Raw genomic sequence first — 27,239 nt, 5'->3', positions numbered from 1 at the left:
CATGCTCTACATCTGAGCTACTGCGCATGTGCGAGTGCAATCAAAGATAGTACAGAAGAAGAAGATGAAAAGAGGTCTCACTCTGTAGCTAAAACAGAAACCAGGTGAAAAGAGGATCTGCAGCAGTGAGAGAGAGCTGTGCAGTACAACAACAATATGGTGTTTTTTGAAAATTAAACCATGTAAACCTATTCTGGTAAAACCTTAAAATATAGTTATGAACCTGAAAATGAGCATAATATGGGCGCTTTAAAAATAAAAATCTGCCTGCCTCTATGGGAATTTAACAAAGGGGTGTACTCACTTTAGCGGTTTAGACATTAATGGCTGTGTGTTGAGTTATTTTGAGGGGACAGCACATTTACACTGTTATACAAGCTGTACACTTAATACTTTACATTGTAGCAAAGTGTAATTTCTTCAGTGTTGTCCCATTAAAAGATATAATGAAATATTTACTAAAATGTGAGGGGCATACTCACTTTTGTGAGATACTGTACATTCACTGCTCTCTCTCACTCATGTAGATTTACCGTAAGGTTGTATGTTCATGCTGCCTGTGATTCTATTATGCTATACTGTAGACTGTAATGTTCCATTGTTATTATCTTATCTTATTTCACTTTTCTCTGTTACCCTAATTTCACTTCTAAGAAATATGTCCAATAATGTGCCTTGGAATGGTTGAAGGAAGCCGGAGCCCCAGAAAGTGCAATTATTATAACCTACATCACTTTATTCTGTTTTTTGGCTGAAGTGTTTTAGCAATAATTGTGCCAATGATAGAGAAGACAGATAAGAGGGACAGAGACGGAAAAAGATGCCAAGATAGAAAATTATATTGAATTGTTTTTGTACTGCTCTGTCACAGCAAGTGAATTAATTCCATAGATTTATACAATCATGTGATCAACACTGCTTCACACACACACACACACACACACACCAGTAATTCATGTGAGAATGCAGATGGCGTATATTAGAAACATCTTGACACCACATTCATGTGATGGCAGAATTTTTTTTAAGGTCTTTCATTTATTTTCTGTCAGACAGTATTCAAACAAGGGGACTAGAAGTTCAATATCCTCACTTTTTTTTAAAATTAATGTTAAACATAAAATTGTTTCTATATATATATATTTTTTAATCCAATCCCTTTACATGAAGGTCAGAGGTCAGAATCAGACATAAAGAACAACACCCCTGTGGGTAAAGTTAACATCAGTTTTTTTGGTTAAATTATGGTCTTTCCATACTCATATACCATCCTGTTGTCACATACCTATCAAAACCCTGAATAGCCTCCTCCTAAGCAAAACATAAAGACAAATTCAGTTACAAAAGTAAAGTAAGCTCTCTTTTCTTATCTGATACACCTCTGTACAATGCCTAATGCCTGTGGGAAACTCAAATAAACCAAAGAGTTTTGTGTGTGTGTGTCTATTGAAACCAGCCTGTGTCACAACATTTGTTTCTGATTATTTCATTTTCTTTCTGGGGCATTAAGAAGATAATGAATGGGTGCTTTCAAAATGTGTATGTCTTGCCTCGGTGTATCCTTAAATTAGAATGTTTTAATATTACAACCACATAAAATGCAATAAGTATTTTGATTATAAAGATGTGGTAGAGTGGCTTAGTGATTAGCAAGGCACACTGAAGTAAGGTTGCCTTTTTTGGGTGAAGGTTGCATTTTACCCCCTGTGTTCTCCTTCTTGCTCCTTTGTTCATAGCTGTGAATATTATTCTTAACAGTTGTTTAGCTGATTTCCACCAAATACATGCTGGGATAGGCTCCAGCCCTGCTGTGACCCATAACTGGACAGCATGTTTTCATTTTCTTGTCACCGACCTGTAACATTAAATACAACATGTGCTCCCAGGATGACATCACTTAGGGGGCAAATATGTTCTCATTAACCTACAACTTTAAAACTAAATCAATTTGGACAGTATAGTTTACTACTTTGGGGTGTGTGTGTGAGATTGCATACTAAATAAATAGAATCAAAGTTTAGCTAGGCACTTGGTATTAACATTGTGTACTGTGAGCGTTTGTGTGTGTGTGTGTGTGTGTGTGTGTGTGTCTGCGGTTTGGTTTAGAGGTGGACGTGCATGACAGTAACTTCAAAAGACTGAGGTATCAGATTCAGACGGGCTGCTTTGCTTGGGCTGACAAACGAGGAGCTGTTGTGTGAGAAGCAAAGGAATTTACAGCATCTACCTTTCATCTACACAGGTGGGCCGGTGTGTGTGTGTGTGTGTGTGTGTGTGTGTACATGTGTGTATATTTGTGTATGAGGAGTCAGCATGGGGGTGTATATAAGTGTATGCGTGTGAGTATGTAGTTTGTTTTGTGTTTGAGACTTCAGTTTAGTAGTGATATTTGTGCCAACGCTTGTGTGTATGCTTGTGTGTATGCTTGTGTGTGTGTGTGTGTGTGTGTGTGCATTCACAATGGCAGAGATTTAGACAGACGAGTCACAACAATGATCCAGGAAGCCAGTGATCCCAGACACTTTCCAGGTGGTTCAACGCTCCAGTTCAGTGGATTCAGTATAAATTCATTGTTCATGAAGTGGGGACATTTTAAACTCTGCAGTAAGAAAACACATATTGCCAAATGTTTGCATCCAACAATGTAATAAGAAATCGTATCAAACAAGCAGGAATGTGACAGTGTGTAAGGTAACACATTTTGAGGGATTATTTCCTAAACCCACTGGGTCTTTCAGTGGGTGTCAGGTGACTGACAGGAAGCAGTGTTGCACAATATAGAAACACTCACCTCAGGCATGATGGAATAACAATAAAACACAAACTAAAAGCAATCTAATTCTATCCTGCAAGGAATTATCAATTTAATTATGATCTATCTACATTATAATAATGATAGGGCTTAGGCAATACCCATAAAACTCTTCATGTTATACAAAAAAGTCCACAAATGGCTTCTTAGGGTATTACAATAATCCTGACTGTGTCATGCTATCGAGTCTCCTGACTGCACTTGACAAAGCCCTGCTAGCAATCATCACAACCCACATTATGCCAATAGACAAACATGTCAAATAATGGTATTCATGTAGATATAAGAACAGTGGTGGGGCTGAAAATATAAATATGAAATGTATCCTGATGGTGGAGTTAGAGGAGGTTGACATTTTATGCCTGAGAGTGGCGCTAGAGTCAAGTTAACAGAGTGAAATGGTTAATTCTCTGGTGACTATGAATGCCAGCGGCAAACTTTTAGAGAAATCCAAATTTACATTTGGAGACAACTTGGTATGGGTCAAAGTGTTGGTTGCGGGAAAACATTTGATTGATAGTAGCACTCGACAAAAAGGTCAAAGATGTTACCAGGATCATCCTCTGGGGACCATGCAAAACCTCCATATTAATTGTCAATGATGGAATGTTCTGTAGGAAAGATGCGGATGAATGGACTAACTGACGTTGTCATCTTGGGTGTCTGGGTGCTAGTTGGGGGAAATAAGACATATGATCAAGTCTGTTAATTAAACAATGCTTTTGGAATATTTGTGGATCAAATATTTAAGTTCAGGCAGAGACTTGCTGAAATGGCTTGCATGGGAGCTATATTTTAGATGAAATTTATTTGGATTTCATTAGCATCTCATGAGTTCAGTTTAAATTATGGCTGATGTACAAAAAATGAACCAGGCATTGCACACCGAATGTAATAGGTTCATATTCTTAAACTGTTTTGATGCATCAGGGGATTCATAATCAATGCTGATTTTCAGAAATTTAGTTGATTTTTGGTAACCTCTGTGAACTGGGTAAAACAGTTTTTAATCTAAAACTCATTCTCCATTATGTGTTTAATTTATAATAGCACGTATCAATGATCCAATGTCCTATCAAGGATCAATCAATTAATCTTTTGCCGGTGCAGTAATACCTTTAACAATGACGGCCTACTGATTGTCACATGTGCATATGTGATTTGTCCTGTATAACTTCTCTTGACTAGAAAGAATTGTGTTTTTCCATGATTAATGAGGCTGAGAGATCTAATAAGAGTCTTGAGCATCTAGCCAATTTCATTGTTTCAATGAGATTTAGGCCTACAAATAAATTCGTATTTGATACGGGGATACTTCTGGGTTTAAAATATCAACATACTGAAATCCAACCTTTTGTTTGACACCTTAACAATGCATAATAAAGTAGGCCTATTTAACCACTATGTTTAACCAGTAAACACTGTCAGTTTGTAGTTTAGCTTGTTCGCATTTGGGACAGTCCTGACCCTCTATCTTTGCAGGGTCACAGGTAAACACAAACAAACCCACACTCAAAAAAGATACTGGCAAAGACCACAGAAACACTTTTTCCATTCAATTTATTTTGTTAGTTAAATTTCTATAGCAGGTGATGGAACATAACGGTCACACGAGGGTTTTCTTGAGCATAGTTTTCAGAAGTCACAGTGTTTTAGACATGGACAAGAACATAAAAAAAAGACAATGAAGAAGGAAGGGTCAAGAGGAAATGTAAAAACAAGGTGTAACAGTGACACAGTCCTACACACCTTCTCCTTCATCGTCCTTCAACTGCCCCCTTTTCTCCACCAAAAAAGGCCTCTGCTCTAAAGTGTTGTCAACCCCTCCCACCCACAACCCCCCACAACCCCCTCCCCCATCCCAAAATGCAAACAAAACAAAAACAAACTCGGCAACAAATAGATATATTTATATATAATATATATATTCACTCTTTAAAAATAGAACTTCAGTCTAGATACTAACATCTGTACAAACTACAAAAATAAAATTTTAATATAAATAATTTATATGGCATGACATTAACGTTTTTTTTTTTTGAAATAAACTACAAACCAATGCAGGAGCTCCCCCACCCTCCCTTTTAAACTCCTCACCACTGTCTGACAACACCTGCTGGCGGTCTACGGTCTGATCAAACTGTAAATGGTGCTTTGCTCATTCTGCTTAAGTATTCACAACTGCACAGTAGCTACTCAACTTTTCTTTCATATGTACAAAAGAAAACAAAGCTGCCACTTAAAAAATGAAATGAAAAAATAGATCCGCAAGTTTTTCCCTGCAATTTAACCCGGCAGTGATGAGACCAATACTGAACAACAACAACAATGGAAACTTTGTAAAGCAAATTACATGAAAATCCTAAGAATGAAAGAAAATGTAATGTGGCATATATGAGGTTCGTATTAGCAAGAAGAGTGAGACATTAGAAAGTGAGTCAGAGCAGGTTGGAGCATTATGAAGACTGAACCAGTTTACACAATGTAATATTTGCACAGGGTCGAAACAACATGAGCGTGTTACAACTCTAAAGCAGCCAGCAAAATAAAAATAACATAATAAAATCACTCCCTTTGCATTGGATTTTATAATTCCCTTTCAAAATAATACAAGAAGGTGAACAATTGTCAAACACTAAGTGACAAATGTTAATTCACCCACTGTAGAGCTTACAAAAACTGCTGAAGAAAAAAAATCTTATCACAGCTCCTTCAAGTAGTTTAAAACTGCACAAGACGTTGGGACACCCAGACAAAATGTAACATGAAAAATGAGTTAGGTGTGACTCTGTCAGCATGCTGGCTGACGAATCACATTCAGCAATATTCAGATAGATGGACAGATAATGGTGATAACTGGCAAACGTCAGTCTACTACTGCTTCTTGACAAACATTCTGTTTCTGGACGAGACAAAACATACATACACCAAAGCAAGGACATAATACTGAGCGCTGAATGCTGTGATGACAAGGATAAGGAGACAAATTGAAGGCACGACGGTTTCTACTGTTAAGAAAACAGTATCTGCTGTGTAATTCTGCTTTTTTGTCTTTCTTTTTCTTTTTCTACAGTGCACACTGTGACAGGTAGCATCTATAATTAAACTACAACAGAGAATGTTTCAGATGCAGAATATCTCACAGTAAAACACTGTAAAACCAGAGGGGGAGGAAAGGGTACTGCATTTTTTAAGGCAAATCACTTAAAATGTTGTAGTGTGTAGCAGCAAAAAAAGAGAACATAATACAAATAGAAATAAAACACTGACCATGTATGTTCAATAGCCTAATATCTTAATAACATCTCACTTTTTCTGGACACTTTTTACATATAGCACATTTCTTATTCTATACACTGTGGGGGGAAAAACAATCAACCGCCCCACAAAAAAATAATCTTTTACATCTTAACTTTTACACAAGAGTATACCCAAGTTATACAGTACTCTTTTAAATAGCTTCCTTCTTGTTTAGTATTAAAATATATACTCATAGATTTATATAATTCTTAAAATGTCATTTTCTCTTAATATGTCCTTGAAATAAATCCTTTTTGTGTGAAGTCTATGTACAGTTGAGAGTTCAACATGTGATGTGACGCCATGTGATGCGCCAAGGTGCTCTGGAGAAGCAGCCAGAGACTCGAAGAGAGAAGGCAGGGTGTGGCAGACAGTCTAGCAATCTTTGGCTGCCTGGATCCTCAACCCACCTACAGCAGAAAAAACAGAGACAAGAGAGAAGGGTCAGACATTGCAAAACGGGCATTTAAAGAAAGAGAAGTGAAGGCTAGAAAGAATGGAAATCCGATGAGAAAACTACGTGTATTCCTTGATTTGTTCTTTGGTGAAATGTCAGCTCTCAATATGCATTTTTAGAAGATTGAAAGTCAGGTAAATCTGAGATTGATTGGTTACGAACTCACCTTTTGTCTTGCCGATTTGATGCTCTGTCTGGCTCTGTGTTGCTTCCAAGTCCTGGAGCTCTAAAGAGTCTCTCTTACATGAAGAAAAGTTTGTTTTGTCACCAGTCCTCTTAGCAGCCTCAAAACAGTCCGACTCACTGTCCGTGTCAAAACCTTCATGCATATAGCCTTGGTATGCCGCCCCTGGCAAGGTTGGATGCACAGCCACCGTCACAGAGGCTGTGGCCGTTACCATGGTAACAGGTCCCCCTGTGCAGCCCGTCGGCAGGGCGGAGTTGCTATTGCTATAGCTCGGCCCTTTAGTCCTGTTTGGCTGAGGCCCTCTGGCGTTCTGCAGCCTGGGGCCACTTTGACAAGTCCTCCCAGGGAAGTTAGCTCTGTCGCTGGGTAAGTGTTGTGCCTGGAGCCTCTGGAGGCCCGGCTGTTGCTTGTTTCCATCCCAACATGTAACCTGGGAGCCGAGAGGTGACTGTGCGTTGTGGGAAGATTCATTTAATGGTTCTATCCTTCCGCCAGTGCCTGTTGCATTTTCCCTGAATGGCTTCACCACCTACAACAAATAATGTTTCATTGTTTACTTGCAGAAAAACACAAATTTGAAGCACATTTGAACATACAGGAAGGGTTTCAATCTTATCAGTGTGGTCATGCAGCGTACCGTAAGCTTGGGGAAGCTTGGATTCTTGCTGGCTTCCAGCAGTATGTGAGATGTTGCAGGTGGAATGTTGGTCTGCGATGCTATGTACGCGCTCTGGTCACAGTACTTATAATCCTCCTCCCCGATCCCTGACGTGGTGGTCATCTCCGAGTAATACTCAGAGTCTGACGACTCCGAAAAAGCCTGTTGACGAGACGACCGTGGGTTGTGGTGGCCCGTGTAGTACCCATGGTGGGTCATGGGTGGAGGCAGTGGGGGTTCAGGGGAAGGCGTCGGCAAGCGGCTGGCATTGTCAACCGGGGTGACCTCAGCTGGAGGGCCCATCATGGACAGGAGGACTGGCAGGAGGACCAAGCCATTCAGCATCCCCAATACAGTGAGGATAGCCAACACAGCAAAGAAATACCTGAACAATGGAGAGATGAGGTATACGTTAGTTTGAACAGGAACCTAAAGAAGATTCAGTTGAGTGTGAGGAAGAACCAGTTTCTAATTAAAACTAGTTAGTGGTATCTCTTCTTGTAAGCTGGTAGCGACTTTAGTTAGGCTAGGCTAGTTAGGTTTGGCTATACCAAAGCACCTCTGTGTTTAGAATGAACAGGTCTGCCTGACACTTCTCTTCTGGCCTATTGCCTGCATCAGCTAGATCTCACACACACACACACACACACACACACACACACACACACACACACACACACACACACACACACACACACACACACACACACACACACACACACACACACACACACACACACACACACAAATGGACAAGACCACAGTGGTCTGATGTTTTGTATGGACAAGAACACACAAACACACACATGCCCGTGCACAACCCCAAACACACATAAACATACTGTAGTTGGCACATGAGGAAGGGAAGTAGCTCAGGGGAAGAAGTCAGGGAAAGCCCAGTGTTTGTGTATCAAAGGCAGGGAGGGCAAATCTGATTCCCAGCTCAGTCCAACTAAAACATGCTTTGATGCCTCTACTGCTGCTGCTACAAGACTTTCTCTCGCTCTGTTTTTCACTCACACTGTGTGTGTGTGCGTGTGTGTGTGTGTGTGTGTGTGTGTGTGTGTGGCGTGCTTCTCAGTGGAGCTCTGAGGAGGCCAGGGGTGGAGGCAGGCCACAAGAAAGAGCTTCCCAAGAAAATTAGAGAGGACTCCACTTAAACACTAACAGAAAGCAGAGCGAGAGAGAGACAGTGAGATGCTAACCACTAGCCAGACTTAAAGAGGTAAAATAAAGGGGGAGGAAAAAAATGATTGTTGGAATGAAAAAGAGAAAAGCCAACAAGGACAGGGATAATAGCTGCGTGGTGTTCTGGAAATATGCTTCTCTCCTCGGAATGGACTACTGCAATGATTATTACTACTACTTCAATTGACAAAGTTCACTCTTCAGGAAAAAGTTCCTGGTTTGCATGTTGGGTGTTATTTCGCAACTCTTACCCGCACCAGTGTCAGGCCCCCCACTCTCGCTGACATATTTTCTTTTTTAACCTGTCCATAAAGCATGTCATCCTAACCACTTTTGACAAAACACTTGAGGGAAATATTTTCAATGTCTTGCTGTGTGCTCAAGCCAACGACACCACACGCAGATATTTAATCTATACGCTTTATTGAATTAAAGCATGGACGCTGAAATCGCAAATAGGTTGTCATCCTTTCCGGCAGAGCATTGGCCTCCACTCTTTGGCTCACTTGCTTATTTCACTACAAAATAACTTCTTTACATGGTGAAAAAAAGAGAAAAGTGAGACAGAAAGAAAGAGAGTGAGACGTTGGTGGGACCTCCAACAGTGTCTCACTGTTAGGAATTCTGTTGTTTATATAAACTGTAATCTTTTCCATTCGTTGTCAGGGCCTGAGGAGCCATGTGTGTGTATGTGTGCGTGAGAGAAAGAGAGCGTAAGTGTTTACATGCCTGTACATATGTGCATTTTTCCTTGTGTGTGTATGTGTGCAATCATATGTGCCGCGCATGTGTGCGCATGAGAGAGAGGACTCTGAGCCGAGCTGAATTAGGCCTGCTGTTTATTCAGTGCATTACAAGGCCAGGAGATGTTTACAGCAGTATATTTATGCTACTCCCCGGCTAGCCAGCTCTGGCTTGCCCCATTCACCCGACCACAGCTACAGCTACAGCTAAACAAGACCTCCAACAGAGATACTAAACCTTTCTGTCCCTCTTTCTCCCCACCTCCTCTGAAAATTATCTTGCACAGAACCATGGGAGAAAAGAAGAAAAACAACATGCTGAAAATGCTCTCTCTGACTTCCTTCTTCCCAGTCCTATTTCCCATTTCCTCTCAATTTCTCTTTCCTATTTCCACCTCTTTATCTTTCCAATCCGACACTGTGGAGGATACGTTAATCTACCCACCCACCAGGACTTCATATCCTTGCAAGGAAGCCACCCTCAGAGTATTTCTCCTCCTCTCTCTCCGCTTCTGTCACTATTTCTGCAGAAAAACTGTGCTTTTTATGTCATGGAGGCCTGTTGCAGTCTGTGAGCTCAAGGTTGTGGTTTGGGGTTTGGGCCTAGACCACATTTGGCTGAAAAACATCGAGCTATTCGCCTTTTTTTCCACTCTGACCATGAAATAGTGGTAGAAAACACATGCACACACAAGTACACACAATTTACATGCATGCATGCACGCAAGCGCACGCACACACACACACACACACACACACACACACACACACACACACACACACACACACACACACACACACACACACACACACACACACACAGAGGGGAGTGATGTCTGTTGGTGGGCTTCAGACCATCTGACTGGCTGACCAGTTCAAATTTAGCTCCACTTTAGCACCCAACTAGGAGGGACAGAATGCCAAACGGATGATAGGAATTTTTACAGATTGCCTGTTGTATGTGTGTGTGAGAGAGAGAGAGAGAGAGTGAGAGAGAGGGAGACATCACCCAGTGGGTAGCAAAACACTTCCATGTTTACGAGCAGCTGCTACACACCCTTGATGTTTTCCCCATTTGTTGTGCTCTGACGTTGGGGAGATGGGTGTGTGTGTGCCCAGAGTGACAGAACCAGGTGCATATTTTCACTGTGTGTGTGCATAAATAGGGGTATAACATTTCCACCTGCATGCACCCCTGACCCCCCACAAGGCTTCCTCCTGTCCCCAAGTGAGGCTAGACAACTGGCTGCTCACACACACACACACACACCAATGGCGTACAACCAAAACACTGCTACTTCTGAAGGTAACAAATGGGCTGTGGAGGGTGCAGACACCATCGCTGTGTGAGTGAATACTGTCACTCTCTCACACAGAAGCACAAATGTATCACATACATTGCCACACACACATACACACAGATGCAGCACACACAGCGTCTCACCTCATGATGAAGTCAAACTCTGACCCTGCAAGCATGAGAACGCCAAGCAGCGTGGAGATCGCTCCGTCAACCACCGGGGCAAACATGTGCTCCAGAGCCACTGCCGAGCGCTTGTTTCTGTTGCCGATCGCTGTCAAGAAGCCCTGTGGCGGAGGGGAGGAGAAATGAGTTGAAAATCTTGCCTATCACCCAAAACTTGTGCTTGCGGCGAGGCTTGGCATTCCTGCATTTGGTTTTTGTTGGGAATCACAACGCTACACTACAAGACAGTACACTTTGCTAAAAAGCTGCCAGCATAAACTCGGAAGCCAAAAGTTTCCTTGTAAATCTTTAATGACACCTATTTGACCTGTTCCACTTTCCAATTTAGGCATTGAGCCACAGGAGTCTATGCTTTGCACTGATTTTAAAACAAATGTTTGCAATGCAGCTTATTGCTTTTATAAAATGTCAATTACAAATCCTTGTAGCGAGACAAATACATTTAATCAATAATAAAAAAAAAATACAAAATATTACTGGTTAAATGTAATTTTTTGCAAATAGTAAGGTCATATGTTTAAATTTAATTTTTTGCAAATAGTAAGGTCATATGTCTAAATCTGTAGTAGGTATTTAACATTTAGACCAAAGCATCAGGTTTCAAGTAAAGTAGGTGTTTAAGTGTAGGAGCTTAGTCCCCCTAACAGTTAATCCGTGTGTGTTCTCTTGCTTTGTGCTGAGTCTTGACTTACCAGTGCGATGTGAACGGTGAACTCCACCCCAATGCCCACAGAGGCAATCAGAATGACTACAGGGATGGCGCTCAGCTTAATTCCAATCAGACCCATGATGCCAAACAACTCCACCGTCATCATGGCCAAGATAAACACCTGAAATAAAGCCATGGAAATAAAGCGTTACAAAGTGAACCATTTCTAACTGCCAGTATTTGAGAAACAGTGAGATGATTAGGAAACAAAAATAAAAGCATGTTAACAATAAAAGTGAAAATGCCTTCCTTAGTGACTGAGTTGAGCCCTTTTGCCTCTTCAGCCCACACAATGTTTGACCCTGTGCTCAGGGTCTCAACCACATGGCATCAAATTACCCACCCTGAGGCTAATACCTTCCCCTCCCTCCCTCCCTCATTCTCTTTCTCCTCTTCCTTCTCAGAGGTTGTGGAAATGATTGACAGCGCCTGAGACAACAGAGTGTGGGCACTCTGTCACTATCAGAACCCCATACACATCTGTTTGGGTTTGTGGAAAACAAATTATCTTGTTTTTCACGAGATAGCAGCCTGTTTGTTTATTTTATTGTTTCCGATATTTTAATGCAACATCTTGCAGTGTAATTCAGTGTTTCGGTTTACTAATGTCTTAATAGTAAAAGTGCGATATTACTGTAAACCGCAATGCAAACAACAACAACAACCAGTCTTAGAAAAGAAGGAGGAGAAAACGGTTCCTGGCCAACAGGAGCTTTTGATCCCAGCAGGGGCTCCGAGCTGGGGCACGGTTAAATTGGAAATGATAAAAGCTGTTTTACTGCTCGACCACATACAGTGAAACCTTCACAGGCAGGCTGATGCTTAGAAACCGTACATGCATGTAGCTGTGCCTCTCTCTCTCTCTGTCTGAAGAGTCTGTGTTATGTCGCTGTCTCAATCAGTGCTGCTACGGACCCCTACTTAAATTAAACACATTCCAACTGAAACTGGCACTGTTGTTGTGCTACACTGCAGCCCCCCCAGTGGTCGGGGATATGTGGATTTGTGTATGTGTGTCCGTTTGGGGGGCCCTTAAGGACCACCGGTCCCACCAGCTTGTGTGTGAAATGTTTTCCAATCGCTGAACACTCAGACTGTCTCTTTCTCTCTCTCTCTCTCTCTCACACACACAACGCACGCACACGCACACACACACACACACACACACAGACACACACACACACACACACACACACACACACACACACACACACACACACACACACACACACACACACACACATCCCTGATGGATGGGTTGAGCAGGCCAAGGTCGCAACTGAGCAGATCTGTCCTGTCCCAAAGTCTCTCCCTCTCCCTCTGACAAAAGCAGTGAGGGAGTTGGAGGTAGAGGCTTCAGGAGGGCAAAGCCTTTCTTGCTCCTTTGCATTTCCTTTTCTAAGGCTGGCCCAGCCTACATTAGAATGACAAAGGTCCCCGTGTGTGTGTGTGTGTGTGTGTGTGTGTGTGTGTGCGTGTGGCCCTCCACAGAGAAAAAAGGGCCCCCTAGACAGTGTTATTGAGCTGTGCTGAGAAGGGTGAGAAGAAAGTGAGAGCAGGAAGGGGCTAATGATGTTGTTGAGGTAGCATGAGGTAGAGAATGTAGGAGCAATAGGAAGGGTGAGGAAGAGGTATGATGAAGAGTTGTCGGGCAAACTGATTGCTTGCTTACAATGATGCCGGCAGTCCAGGGGTTGAGCAGGAGAATCGCACAGACCAGGAAGGTGCAGGCCAGCACCACGCTGATTGCCAGCAGGAACCAGTGTCTGAGACCAATGTACTGCTCCCAAAACAGGAAGGGGTATCCGTTAGGGTAGTTTAACACGCCCTTGCGACTAAACTCGTCGCAGATGGAGCGCACACTCTCAATGGCCTCCACAAAGTCGCTGGCCTGGCGAAGGCCGTTCAGGTAGAAGGGGAACTGGGCAAACTCCAGGGGCTCTGCAGCTGGGACTGCAAGAGAAGAAAAGATAAAAGGTGAGATTTGAGATCATTTGCTGTTTGTTCTGCATGGCATTTTTTTAGGTGTATCCACTCTTGCCTAAATAATGCGTTACCATAAGATACTTACTGCGCAGATTCTCCCCTGTAGTGTCATACTTGTCGTGAATCCACTCTCTAGGATGGGGGTAGAAATTGGCCTGGGAGGCAGCATAGCCCAGAGGATCATTACTGACCCAGACTGTCAGGTAAATGTAAAACACCTCTGCCGGGATCAAACCCTCTGCGTCCACCAGCCGACGAGAAGTCAGCTAGAGAGATTAGAAAAAAATTCTAAAATTGAATGGCCATTCATGTGTTGAGTTTCTGTCCGAACAAATGGTAAAAAGACGGCTGATAAGGTAGTTCTCCACAATGCCACACAGAGTTGTAAGAATGACATGTGGATTTGTGTTTTGAAGTATTTCGTGTAGCTCTTGTAGACATACCTGGCTGTAGTTAAAAGGCTCTTTCTTGGAGCCGGTCTGGATGAGGAGCTTGTACGCCAGCGCTCCGTCCTCTGTGCCGTTACGATAGCTGTCAGAGGTAATCCTGCCTGCCTGCCAGTCTGCATCAAAAGCAGCCTGAAGACCTGCGTGTGAGGTAAAACACACAGAAAAGAAGAGAAACGATTAAGGTGGTTGTCATTTATAAATATTATGATTTATATTATCATAAAAATTATAGGAGCTTTCCTGTGTGTCTGTGTGTGTGAGCAGTGACGTTAAAAATGTGAAATATCAAGTTTCCTTTTCCATTTCTTTTTTTTTGGTTATTTTCAGCTGGCTCTAATTGACCTGTTGGTTATCACTTCCTCCTGACTGGGCCTCTGACAAGTTCTGGCCTGAGGACATACACCCCCCCCCCACACACACACACAGACACACACACACATGCAAAGATAACCTATGACCCCAACCCGTCTACTGCACCACCCCTTAGCCCAGGTGGATGGGGGTAAACAGCGTGACTGAACTTTTATTCACCCTTCACACATTCTCACCTCTGCACACACACACACACACACACACATTCACTTCTGTCCTTAGTAAAAGAAGCACACCTGAAAAAACCTGTTGCACCCTCTACCGGATTCTGACATCAAAAACTCCCAGGGGGACAGAGAGTAATTTATTACCTGACTCACTCAAAAAGAAAAAAAAAACATTTCTGAGCCCGATTTCTTACCTCTTAGCCAGTCCTGGAAGTAGTGCAGCCACATTCGGGGCAGTTTGTTGTCGCTGTCTCTGACCACGTATTTAACAGAGTTGAAGGCGTTGTGCAGCTGGATCAGCAGCCTCTGTGACTGGGCGTAATCAAATCCATCCATGGTCACCAGATACATGTTGTAGAAGGAGAAATACTTGAACTGGGCGTCGATGAAATCATACTCCTTGGTGTCGCGTGGCACAATGTCGGTTAGGTAGAGGCCGTCGTGCACCATGGTGGTCCCATACAGGCTGAGGCCCAGGAGGCCCAGAAAGAGAACCACCACGATGGCTTTGCTTTTGGGTTTGAGGAGCAGAGGGGCGTATTTCTCCCTGGCGAAGCTGGACAGGTTCCAGTGCAGGAAAGGGAGTGGGACGCACTTCTTTCCCGATTTGGAATCCTCCACCTGAGCTAGGAGGTCCCGTGTGGAGCTGGACGTAGGGGTGAAGAGCTGGGAGCCGTAGGGGTCCTGCACAGAGGTGGTGGTGGGGGAAGGTGTGATGGCTGGGGATAGGAAATACAAGCAGGAAATTAGTGATTTTGGTATGGTGATTTATTCATACTGACTTTTAGAGAACGCTGTGTACAAAATAACATAATTGTCGGGATCTTAATATAGCAATATATACCTTGTGACTGTGAAGTGGGGCAGAGGATGATGGATGGCGGGCTGGTGGAGATCTGTGAGGTAGGTGGTAGGATTGTGACGATATGCTGGCCGGCTGCGTCACACTGCGTGAATGCCTGCACTGTGGTGGTGATTTGGGTGCTGGTGGTGATTGTCGATCCCGCCGAGTACTGGTGCGTGTGTGTTGTTGCCGTCGTAGGCGTGTGCGGCTGCTCCCCAGCGTCTGACAGCTCGTGCGGAGAGAGGTGGATGACGCGGTCGGAGCAGGGGCTGTACAGGCAGCAGAGGACATCCAAACGCTTATCCTCACGCCTGTGGAGGTCCAAACTGAGGATGGCAGGGAAGATGAGCAGCACCATGGCGAAGTTAAACACGACCACAATGGCCGCCTAGGGAAAGAAACACAGAGAGACCAAATGAGAAAAACAAAGTGAGAAAAGACAGAGAACAGTATGTGAAATTACAGACACCCTAACCCAGCTGGGGAGAGTCAGGGCTCCTTTTTTTTTTATTCTTTTTTAGTATCTCAGACCACAGCCCAGAAAGTAAAGAAAGGCATTATACTCTAAATCACCAGCCAGGAATACTAAGCGAGCCAGAAGGAAGAAGAAAAGAGTGCCAGAATGAAAGAACTACTAGAAAGAGAGAAAGGAGCAGGAAGGGAATATATATATATACATATATGTTGCGAGTCTGAGCAAAAACATCACCCTTCACCACCACCGCCGCTGCCTCCCCACTCACCCCAGCCCCTGAAGCTGACATTCTAACTGGCTGTGGTTTCAAGTATGTGTGATGTGTGCATCTATGTGTGTGTTTGCTTGTGTGTTTCAGACCACCCACAGTTAGTCACAGATCAGAGCAAACCGCCTTGACGGGCCAGTGATATACTGATCCACTCCTCCCTCCCTCTCCTTCTCGTTCTCTCTCTGTCTGTTTATCACTCTCTTTGCTCTGATTATTCCACATTATACACATGCACACACACACACACACACACACACACACACACATTCAGAGACACGCAAACACTAAAAATGGCCCTGTAGGTGCAGCGACAATAAAACTGGGAACAAAGGCTTTCCTTGCTCTGAATGAATGTCACCTCTCTTAAGTTATCTCTTTCATTTTCAAAGGAGCCTCCGGCCTCTCAGTGTGCGATTGTGTACACATGTTTATGTCTGTGCGCATGCGCATGAGGGTGTGTGCAAAACATACCTGCAAAGAGAAAGCTCGCAAGGCAGGAATGGGTACGAGAGCAGCCATAAAGAATGCAATCATATTGTTGATGGAAGTTAGAGCCACACTGGTGCCGGTGCGACGCAAACAGTCTCCTGTCCGGTCCTTTAAAACAAAAACAGACAACGTTTAGAGAGGAGAGGAGAGGAGAGGAGAGGAGAGGAGAGGAGAGGAGAGGAGAGGAGAGAGGAGGGAGAGAGGAGAGGAGAGGAGAGGAGAGGAGAGGAGAGGAGAGGAGAGGAGATTCTTAAAAGTACCTTAAAGGGGATGTTACTTCCAGCCTCTGTGAAGGAATGAGCCAACAGAAACATGTCATCCACGCCAATCCCTAGTGCCAAGAAGGGAAGCACCTGGGATGGGAAAGGGTCAAAATGAACATTACACGTAAAAGAAATCTGGGCTTTAAATCACAGAAATACCCCCTTTAAATATAATCCTTACAGTAATGTAACACAGAAAATGTATGCAGATTGCTTTGTGTAGTACCTGTGTGGTGGCAGCATTGAAAGAGAGGCCAAGCAGGGAGCAGAGACCCAGTCCTGCAGCCACTGACAGAGCCACTAACAGCACCCCGGCCAGCCCCACGGCCCCCTGGGACTTGGCACAGTCCCACCTTAGCATGGTCACACAGGCATAGGCCAGCTAGAGAGGAGACATCCATATTAAATATCAGTTATTTCACAGTAAAGTTAAACATTTTTCATGAACTTACTAGCCATAATCGATTTACTTAAATCAATTATTATGCTCACCATAAGCAGGTATCCTCCAGCCACCCTGATGACGCTGACATCAGAGAAAGATTTCATGATGTCGTTAAGGGTGGTGGTGGAGAAAGCGTGGAGGGACTGGCTGGAGTTAGATGGGATACTCTGGTGGACCACCTAAAAGATAAAGATCAATTATCCAAACGGGTCCAGCTAAAAAGAATGAACCAAATTATACATTCTTCAGCACATTACCTAAATAATTATCAATAAGATTGACAAAAAGAAGATACTGAAAGCACTGGAGTTATAGTTTCATGTACTACAAAATGCTGAGTAACTTTTTTTTTCTTCACATTAAAACACATTTCCTCCCTCTGACCAATGCTACCTTAAACTTCTCCTACAGCACCATATTTCAGGGCCCTCTAACAGAAAAAGCATCCTGTCGCTTTGATGTGTGTGTGAAAGTGATGTGTGTGTGGGTTTTTAGATATGCTAGCATGTGTGTGCGAGAGTGTGTGTGTATGTATGACAACTGAGGAGTAATGAGCACAGATGCCAGAGGTTGTGAGGTCAAAGGTGAAAGGGATGGGATCACATGGCTTGGGAGGCTGCTCTCTCCACTCTGTGCCACGAATGGACCCAAGCTCCCCCAAGGCTATTAACCTGTCCGCATTTAGTCATCGCTCGGAATCTCAAATAGATCTCGTCTTGTTCTTTAATGTTTCGGGACGAGGTGTCATGTCTCTGTCAGTTTACGTTTTGAGTTTGTTACCTCTCCTCCCTTGCATATGTCCCTCACTCTCCTCCCTCCCTCCCTCCCCCCCTCTCTCCTTACCCTCACCGTGGTGGGTGTCAGCTATCACAGCAACAGCTTGTTCCTATAACTAGGGCTCTGACAGAGAGAGATGGCTGGCCTACACACGCACACACACACACACACACACACACACACACACACACACACACACACACACACACCTATTGCCCTGGTCTGCCCCATGATTCACTTTACAAGGGAGCTGAATACTGATGGAATTCAGACACAGAATAAGTCCCACTGTGTGTGTGTGTGTGTGTGTGTGTGTGTGTGTGTGTGTGTGTGTGTGTGTGTGTGTGTGTGTGTGTGTGCCAAAGCAAAACAAGACTGCACAGGGACAAGGAAATGCCTCCTTTTTTTTTATCATCCTCCTACTGCTTCTTCTTGGTGGCTACAATAAAAATCTGTACTTCTGACCATCTTTATGTGAGCATTTGTTTTATTTGTGTACATATGTGAGAATTTTGAATATACATGAAATGTGTGATATGTATATGATGGTATGTTCTCACCTCCACAAACTTCCTCTGCCAGGACTCGAGGATGGCGGTAGCCTTTTCTACATTCCAGTTTATGTCGTGGATCTCGTAGTCATCTTTAAAGTGCTCGTACAGCTGCTTAGGACTCATCAACAGGAACATGGTTTGGAGAGCCTCCGCACTGAAAAACACACAGATGTAAGCTTAGAACACCTTAGAGATGTCTGGCTCCTCCTGCAAACATGGTTTATTGTGTGTTAAGCTGAGTTCAAAATGCAACTCCAACATCCATCTCATGAGAAGCACATTAGAAATCATCCAGTCAGACTGTTTTAGATCTTGGTATCCCTTAACCTACACAGGGACATGCCTTTCTGTAAATGACTAAAGGCAGGTGCCTTTTCTTCGAGGATTTGTCAGCCTCCCTGCCTGCCTGCTTGTCTGTCTGCCAATGTAAGCAGCTAAAAGCAGGTGTTATCTAGTCTGCCTTTCTGCCGGTCTCCCGGCTGCGATCCCAGATGTCCTTAGGTTTTCTTGGCACAACACAGCGAGCAGCAGCGCTGCTCAAAATGTGAAAGAAATGATCATAAATCACATCCAAGAGTATAAGTAAGTGTGGCTCTTGCAGATGGAACTGGAATCCTCTTTCATTCAAGGCTCTGTTGGGCCTGTGTGGATCATGATCTGGGCTCTGACCCAACGCTGTCACTCCATTTGTATTGGCCATGCTTTTAAATCCAGTTGAAATCAATAGGAAAAAACTAAACTCTGGAGAGCGTCACATTTAAAGACAGGTCAGCTTCAGAAAAGTTGTTTTTTTTCCCCCCTTCTTCTTTTTTGGTCCCTTACACAACAAATGTGTAACAGGGTAGGGGGGCTTTATGTGGCTGTCAATCATCTTTAATTGGCCTATCCTGGACAGGGGTCATGCAGGAAACCGATCCCTCTCAGTACCAGGCATTCCTAGCATGTGTCTGTTAGGTTATTAAGGGTTACACAGATTCCACAATCACAGCGGCTAACAAGCTGACTGGCTGCCTGCTCAGCTGGCGGTGATCTCACAACCCCCTTTACAATCACATCCTCCAATAAGACAAGGACAATCCAATCCATACTCTGTCAAATCCCCTCAAACTGCAGTGTCTCATCTTTCTTTACATGTCATAATAAATACATACCTCAGCAGAATATCCTGGCTGCTCTTCACCCGCCCTCCCAGGATCAGCTCCTCCTGCCAGTGCATGAACTTCTGACTGAAACCATGGCAACCACCCTGAAGACGCCCAGCAATGTCAGGACTCTGAATGGACGAGCAGCAGAGGAAAAGACAGAAAACCATAGAGAAATATGTTAGGTGCTTTTGTAGTTATGAGTGCTACTTTCATCTACGTACAACTTCTTGTGTATAATGACTGAACTTGACTTCTTATGTGTGAGTTATTACCTCTCCTTGCTCCTTGTTGGGTGCACTGAGAGGGCAGTCAGGGTCTGAGGGATCTAGACATGGCCTGTTCATGTAGGCATGTCCCACCTAAGGAATCAAACAACGTTATAAAAACGTCTCAGTACATGGAAAAAAAGCCAGCAATTTTTCATAAATTAGTAGTCCTTCATTCAGTAAGTCTGTATATGTGTGTGTCCCACCTGGGCTTTGTCCAACATCTCCTTAAATCCTTCCAGGGAGGTGAACTGACTCAGCTCCTCCATCAGCTTGACTGGATCTAGATTCATCCACTGGATATCTGGCATACCCCTGGAGAACAAAGACACACATATGATGAGCACCTGATGACAATAACTTGAAGAAGTAACTGTAAAAATAAAAATACATTTTCACTGTGTGCCTGCAGGTCTGCACGGCTCTGCATTCCTGCTATGCTTTACTGTGAGCAGAAAAAACTATGATTCTTTAAATCTCTCTCCCTGGTTGTGCCGGGCTACACAGGAGGCTAGCTGCAGATACAGGATAAAATAGCGTTTATTATCCTGTTTCACGCTGCCACAATGCCCGTGGAAAAGACACAGTGGCTGCCTGCTCACTTCCATTCCTCAATGTCCTGCACTGAGTCATAACGATTACCTTTGCCTCCCAAACATCTTGATAAGGAGGGAGGGAAGGGGAAAGGTTGGGAGGATGGATGGGAGGGATATAGGTGGGGAATAAGAGGAGAAACAAAGGGGGAACTCTCACACTGTTTGTTGTGTGATGTTCACAGACAAATAAACTCAATGCTCAGCCTCACCTGTACCACCATCCTCCTCCTTGAGATATATTCACAATTTGCTCTATAATAAGTTCTATTAATCTACTCTAATCTATTAAAATGAATAGCTTTCTCACGGTTTTGACCTGTATAGTCTACTTGCCGTAGGCACTAATGTCTATCTAAAGTCTTGACTGATAAATTAGCATCAATTTAAAGCTAGATATCCTACTGGTGCATCGAAAAATATTTTTTTTAACGTTTTATTTATCCTTCAGAAAATGAATCAATCCACTTTAATAGTATTGATTGCTGGTACTTAAAATTACATATGCAAAAAGTGTAAATAATATGCTACATTATTGGCAATATTCTGTGATTCAGTGCAAGAAAACACTTAAGATGGACATTTTCTGCAGTATGACAAAGTAAGAAAAAAGACATAAAGAGATGGAAATAAAAGAATCCTAAAGTATCTCAACTCTGGGGCCAATCTCCCTCCAATGGCTCATGAAGAGAGCTCCTCTCCTATTCCCACATACCAGGGTCCCTTTTGCTGCTGTTCGCAAAGACACACTCCTTTATCAGCTAGTTTTTGCTTGAGTGAACCGGGCTTGGGCCCTTTTGTTTTTTCATAGATTGCTGCTCTTTGTTCTCTCAAGTTTTCTCTCTCTCTCTCTCTCTCTCTCTCTCTCTCTCTCTCTCTCACACTCACTATTCCTCACTCTGTTTCCCAAACTGCTTCTCTACCTTTTCCCCTTTCTCTCTCTCCATCTCACCCTTCTTTTTTTTTGCATTTAAAACCAGAGCTGAAGTGAAGCATAAGCTGAGGGGGACACGGGCCTCAGTGACCACCACAAGTTCCCTTCAGCTTCACTTGACAAACGAGTAAAGAAAACGATTAATAAATAACAACAGATGCTGAACACTGTGTGATTTACAGCAATCCTTGGAGGACGTGTGAATCATCCAAGACCCCCTTCTCCCCTCTCTGTGGCTCACACAAGCCAACCCGGGAGATGCTAAGGATGGGAAACTTGTGTTTGTTTCTGTATGTGCTGGCTTGTCATGCAACATACCGCTGTCAGCTTGAGACAGAAATATAAACAAATAATTTGTTTGCAAAGGAACATCTGCTATGATCTAAACTATCTTTTATAAACTAAGGACTCAATTGAAATATCAATCCTGACGACCAAAAAAAGCTCTCTTTCAGTGACTCAATTTCTCAAGAGAACTTCGTCCTGAAAAAAGGAGAAGAAAAAAAACCTGAATCTGCAAATGGCCAAATACGCCCAGACTCCACTGTTAACCGTCTTGTAGCCTCTCTCTGTCTTTCTCGAGGGACTTGAGGCATGAATACTGCCCATTTTATTTGTTGGACAACTTGGGAGCTGGGAGCCCGGGGCATTACCATGAGAATGCCGAGTGTTAGCCGTGAGCTGACAAAGCCGGCCCCCCTCCCTCCTCCGGGGCCTCTGCACTGATGGACACTCACTCGTAAACTGAAAGAATGCTTACCATTGTCTGACCCAAAGGGCTCCCCTGCCACCACCGCCGCCGCAGCCGCCTCCCCGCCCTCCGTTCTACCAACCCACCACCCAGTTGCTGCTGCAGCCATCCTCCTCTCTCTCTCTCTCCATCCCTCCCTTGCTGCATCTCTCCCTCACTTTCTCTCTTTGAATTTCTCTGTGAGGACACCCCCCTCCAGTCCCTCTCTGGGCCCTAAAAGAACTCTATTACTGACCGCCGCTGTCAGTCACAGCACCCACTGACAGAATACTGAAAGCCCAACTGTATGTCTCCATCGAGCATGTGTTAAAAGTTACGGACCCCTCCAAAAGCTCTAGTCTGCAACGCAAGTCAGATGGAAGCAATGACAGCAAAGGGAGAGCCAAGACTTTCAATGAAATGTTTTATGCAAAAAGAAAATGTAAGTTGGGTCAAATATTTCAAGACTTACGGTAAATAGGCGGAGCCTCCCTGTAGTTTGGCCCCTTCCCAAAAACAGTCCAATGGGGTGATTATCATACAGGGGAATAGCTTGTCAATCATCTGGGAACAGGAAATAGAAAGGAAGCATGATTAAAGAGCTCAAATCATGGAAAATATGTAAATATAGGAATAACAGATCAATTTGTTGTGAACTTACCCTTTCAATCATGACATTTTCTATAATAGGAACTCCTGATTTATAGCATATTTTGTTAAGATCCCACGACCTACAAGAGAGAAAACAATGTTTAATTTACAACTACTTTATTGTCGACTAAAAACTTTTTCACATACCATGTCTGTGGTCCACTTACTTTCCAAACAGTGACACCTGGACCTTGCTGGCGGACAGGGCGGCTTCCATGTGAACCAGCAAAGCCTCCTGGGTAAGAATATTGGTGCCCTCTTCTTTGGGGGTCTGGATAAGCATCTGTGAGGTAAATACTGACTCGTCTCCCTGCTTCTCCTTGGTGTAGCGAAGCTCTGTGCTCACTCGACTACCAGCTAGAAAACAAAGAATAAAGGACAAATGAATACTGAGATAGATAGATAGATAGATAGATAGATAGATAGATAGATAGATAGATAGATAGATAGATAGATAGATAGATAGATAGATAGATACTGTATATTAGTCATACATTAGCACAGAATTTCTGACGCTCATACAAAGACACATATCCACACACACATTTGGATCCTATAACAAAGTGTGTTGCACACTCACACAAGAACACACACATATATCGACCAACGCCCTTGGCCCTTGCCAGTGTTGGTTTTGAAGGCACTTCACACAAGCCAGCGTCTGGCCAAGAGAAATGAGTAATACAGCTTCTCATTGGCTCCTTCGGCGAAACAGATGTGCCCTATTCATTTGGAAAACCAACGCTCTGATGCCCCAAAACCCTCTGCCACTCTGCTCAGGGCAGCAGATATTGATTTAGACATGTTGAGTACATGAGAAAAGATCATAATGAGAAGAGAAGCTTTGGTTAAGGGGGATCGGTAAGTGGTGGTGTTGATATGGCACACAAAAGGTAGGAGTGAAAGACATCAAAGAACTTGGAGATACAAGAAGAATAGGAAATAGATTCATAGAGAGAGAGATATTAGATGTCAGAGGTGGTGATAGAAAGGAGATGAAAAAAATAACAGAGAGAGAGCTATGTTGTGCTGTGCGGTAGACTCCAGCCCCCTAATTACAGGAGGTTGCCCTGAAAAGAGTTTGCCAGCCGGGGGGATCTGTGCCTGTGCCAAGTGGACATGAAACATGCCGCGCTGGATCACAGAGGGCCCGTCTGCCCCTCTCGCTGTCCCACTACATGACAACCCCAGAGAGAGAAAGAGAGGGAGGGAAGGGGGGAGTTTGGAAACAAGGGCTACCTCCTTCTTAATTCTAACTCTCGTCACTCTTTTACTCACTTTCCCTACGCTGCACTCAATCCCGACTGCATCTATTCCTCTTATACTCTTCATACTCTCTATAGCTCCTGCCTCCGTCTTTCTCTCTGTCTGTCTCCATCTTTCTTTCTTTATTTCTTTCTTTCTTTATTTCTTTCTTCGACTCACACTCTCTGCACCTCCCCCCAGCCTGGAGCAGGCTCCTATAATTGATGGGGAGAAAAGAAAAAACAAACTATTCAGCCTACGCCGCAAAAGTGTGAGATCAGGTTAGAACTCTGGGCCTTAGAGACGCAGTCCAATATTTCTTTGCTTTCAAGGTTTTAATTACCTACACAGGGGTTTCAGAATATAAGGTCACCTAGTCATTTAGCAGTCATGGGTCTCTCAGTGCATCCCAAAAAGAAGAAAAAAACCTCCAAATGTTCTCGCTGGATGGATCTTTTGCACATCTGGTCGTACAACAATTTTAAAGTTGAGACATTTTTATAAAGCTTTTATTCCAAAGGAGCCACAAAAACACAAAGAATAATGTCCTCAAGACCTTTGTAGTTGAGAAAATAAAGATGTTTGTTTGACTTTTATTTAACCATTTTCACACTGTCAAGTGCATGTACAAAGAATCTGACTTGGTGTAAAAACGGTGCTTAGAGGTACAGTTCTGTCCGACTCCACCCAGTGTCCTTGCCACACAGATTTCCAATCAAAAAAGGCTACTACAAAATGGAACCCTTTCCGTTCGTGGACCTCGTTGACATCTGTTAAACCTTTTTTGACATTTCGTATGTTAACCTCTGCAGTGTGGGGTTTTGATCCCAACAGGAACTGGGTGGCTCGGAGAGACTCTGGCTCTGTAATTACAGGCCTCCTGAAGTAAATTATAGCTATTTGTGTCTCGTTCCTCCCATCTGGACCACCCAGGCAGCCAGTCAGTCCTCTCTCTTCTCTCTCTCTCTTTCTCGCCTTCTCTCCTCAACCCCTGGTCCGGCCCCAACCACCCAACTCTCAGCTTTGCAACTACTCCGCTCAGTTCAGCTCTGCTCAGCTCACCTCTCACTCAAGAGGGAACCTTGTCCTTTCTTTTCTTATCTGTCTTTCTTTCTATGTCCTGGGTTCTCTTCTCCTTTACTCCCTCTTTCTCATTTTCTTCTTCATTCTCACTCTTTTTCAATCCCCCCTACCCTCTCCCTGCACTCAGCCTGCGCTCCACACAGCCTTAAAGAGACAGTTCCCGAAACATTTCCCACCCTGGGAAGAAAGCGCCTTTGACAGTGGAAACCCAGGGTTTCAACACCCCAGTGGCTGGTAATTTTAGTGCATTAGCAATTTTGTAACATAAAATATTAGTCCGTGTTTGGCAACATGATCAAAAATGAAAAAGTAAGAAAAAAAGCAATCATAAAATGATCACAACTCCTTCTAAATCACTTCCACAGTTCTTTCAATGGATGTTTTTGAGAAACTCGACCACCATATTACAAATTTTTGCAAAAAACTCGACTTTGCTGTGTGCAACATCTGAATTCATTTACTAGCTTTACCACTAAAAGCAATTTCACAACAGCTACGCCTTTGGGAAAGTGAAAAGCAATTGAAAAATGTCACAACAAGCCTTGACATGGTTTCATGGCTGTGTACAAATGTAATATTTGTATGAATGTGTGTACATGTGCCTCTGTGTGTGTGTGTGTGTGTGTGTGTGTGTGTGTGTGTGTGTGTGTGTGTGTGTGTGTGTGTGTGTGTGTGTGTGTGTGTGTGTGTGTGTGTGTGTGTGTACACTGGTTGAAACACTGGACCCTGTCATTTCCTCTCCACCTGGCCCTCCAAAAGGCGAACACACAGAATCCCCTAACTCGGTGAAATATGTGTGGCTTCTCACATCTGGCTTCTAGGGCAGAGGCAAGGCCATCTTTAAAGTGCTGTGCTTCAAATGTATTCTATTCTATTCTATTCTATGTTGTCTTCATGGCTTACAGGCCTAGTCCCAGTTCCAGGCCATGCTAGGTCAGACCAGGCCACCTTCAAAGTTCAGTGTGGTAGATTAGCTGGATTAGGGGGCCTCTGAAAGGCCCCACGCTGCTATGGAGGAAGACCCAAGACGAAGAGGGCTGAAAGTGACATGTATGCATTTACCTGCTACAAAGTGCATTGGAAGTTACCCTTTCCGGATTTACACGGCATGGCAACATATGAAGTAATGAGTAATGAACAGCCACTTTCTACACAGAACCTCCTTTAATAAAAGATTTAAGGGAAAGAAGAGGACTGGCCTCCACAGAGTAGCAATAATATAAAAAAGACATAAAGCTACCCCTTGGCTGCCATCTTCTATCCATCATTTACTTTTTCTCATAGCTGTTTTTTTTTTTTTCACAATGTCCTCCAATAGAGGTCCTTTATTTCTTTTGATTTTCAGCAAAGGAGCCAAATGAGAAACTTATTCTCCTGGCCTGGAACCCAGCATCACAAGAAAAACCTCCTTTTGTCACATGTGAACCTACCAGAATGAGGACTGTGCCCCACTTTGGGTCCTCAGCCCAGCCCTGCCCTATGGCATTCCCTAGCCAGGGCACCGCCTAAAGCAGGCTGCCCCCAGCAGATGGGCCGTTCCTCCATACACTCCTTCAGTGCAGCAGCTCCAGACTGAATGCAGACCCTTTTGTCATTCAACCCTTCAATTTCTTTCAGATGTTTCCCAACAAACAGCAGAATAAAATAAAGCAAATGGACCAAAACTTTCCCAGCCTGTAAAACAATGCCAGAGCTGGCGGTGGGAGGGTGAGGGTTGGGGCAAGAAAGAGAAGCTGGCACTTTGGTATCTTACCTATAGAAATACAGTGTGTGTGTTTTTGTCTTCACATGCACGCTCTAGCCTATCTGTTCATTAATCGTCAGAGACAGTTGGGTTTTTTGAGTTGGAGAAAATCCTAATTAATGTGTGAACACGAGAAAACAAAATTGATCACTTTCAATGTGTTTAAATCCTGCAGCTTCCAACATCATGAGAAAAAAAAAACACCCTGAGATCACA

At 43.6% G+C, this 27,239-nt stretch overlaps 1 protein-coding gene across 1 annotated transcript in view; it reads right to left on the bottom strand.

Annotated features, from left to right (window-relative positions):
* Positions 1 to 4,890: 4,890 nt before the first annotated feature.
* Positions 4,891 to 27,239, bottom strand: part of ptch2 (patched 2) — a 29,451-nt gene continuing 7,102 nt past the window's right edge. Inside the window, exons 3-23 of the mRNA XM_039816633.1 lie at positions 23,119 to 23,308; positions 22,962 to 23,031; positions 22,773 to 22,864; positions 20,250 to 20,358; positions 20,050 to 20,136; positions 19,784 to 19,905; positions 18,639 to 18,786; positions 17,349 to 17,480; positions 17,083 to 17,238; positions 16,854 to 16,946; positions 16,576 to 16,701; positions 15,359 to 15,746; positions 14,709 to 15,233; positions 13,970 to 14,112; positions 13,612 to 13,792; positions 13,213 to 13,493; positions 11,524 to 11,661; positions 10,790 to 10,932; positions 7,394 to 7,799; positions 6,736 to 7,285; positions 4,891 to 6,522 (exon numbers count right to left, since the gene is read on the bottom strand). Coding sequence (XP_039672567.1) covers positions 6,488 to 6,522; positions 6,736 to 7,285; positions 7,394 to 7,799; positions 10,790 to 10,932; positions 11,524 to 11,661; positions 13,213 to 13,493; positions 13,612 to 13,792; positions 13,970 to 14,112; positions 14,709 to 15,233; positions 15,359 to 15,746; positions 16,576 to 16,701; positions 16,854 to 16,946; positions 17,083 to 17,238; positions 17,349 to 17,480; positions 18,639 to 18,786; positions 19,784 to 19,905; positions 20,050 to 20,136; positions 20,250 to 20,358; positions 22,773 to 22,864; positions 22,962 to 23,031; positions 23,119 to 23,308 — 4,115 coding nt within the window. The 3' untranslated portion in view covers positions 4,891 to 6,487. The remainder of the gene's footprint in view (positions 6,523 to 6,735; positions 7,286 to 7,393; positions 7,800 to 10,789; positions 10,933 to 11,523; positions 11,662 to 13,212; positions 13,494 to 13,611; positions 13,793 to 13,969; positions 14,113 to 14,708; positions 15,234 to 15,358; positions 15,747 to 16,575; positions 16,702 to 16,853; positions 16,947 to 17,082; positions 17,239 to 17,348; positions 17,481 to 18,638; positions 18,787 to 19,783; positions 19,906 to 20,049; positions 20,137 to 20,249; positions 20,359 to 22,772; positions 22,865 to 22,961; positions 23,032 to 23,118; positions 23,309 to 27,239) is intronic.

This window comes from Perca fluviatilis, chromosome 11 (genome assembly GCF_010015445.1).
Source record: "Perca fluviatilis chromosome 11, GENO_Pfluv_1.0, whole genome shotgun sequence".
Taxonomy (NCBI): Eukaryota; Metazoa; Chordata; class Actinopteri; order Perciformes; family Percidae; genus Perca; species Perca fluviatilis.
The sequence above is the reverse complement of the archived record's forward strand: the minus strand, read 5'-3'. Positions and strand labels throughout refer to the sequence as shown.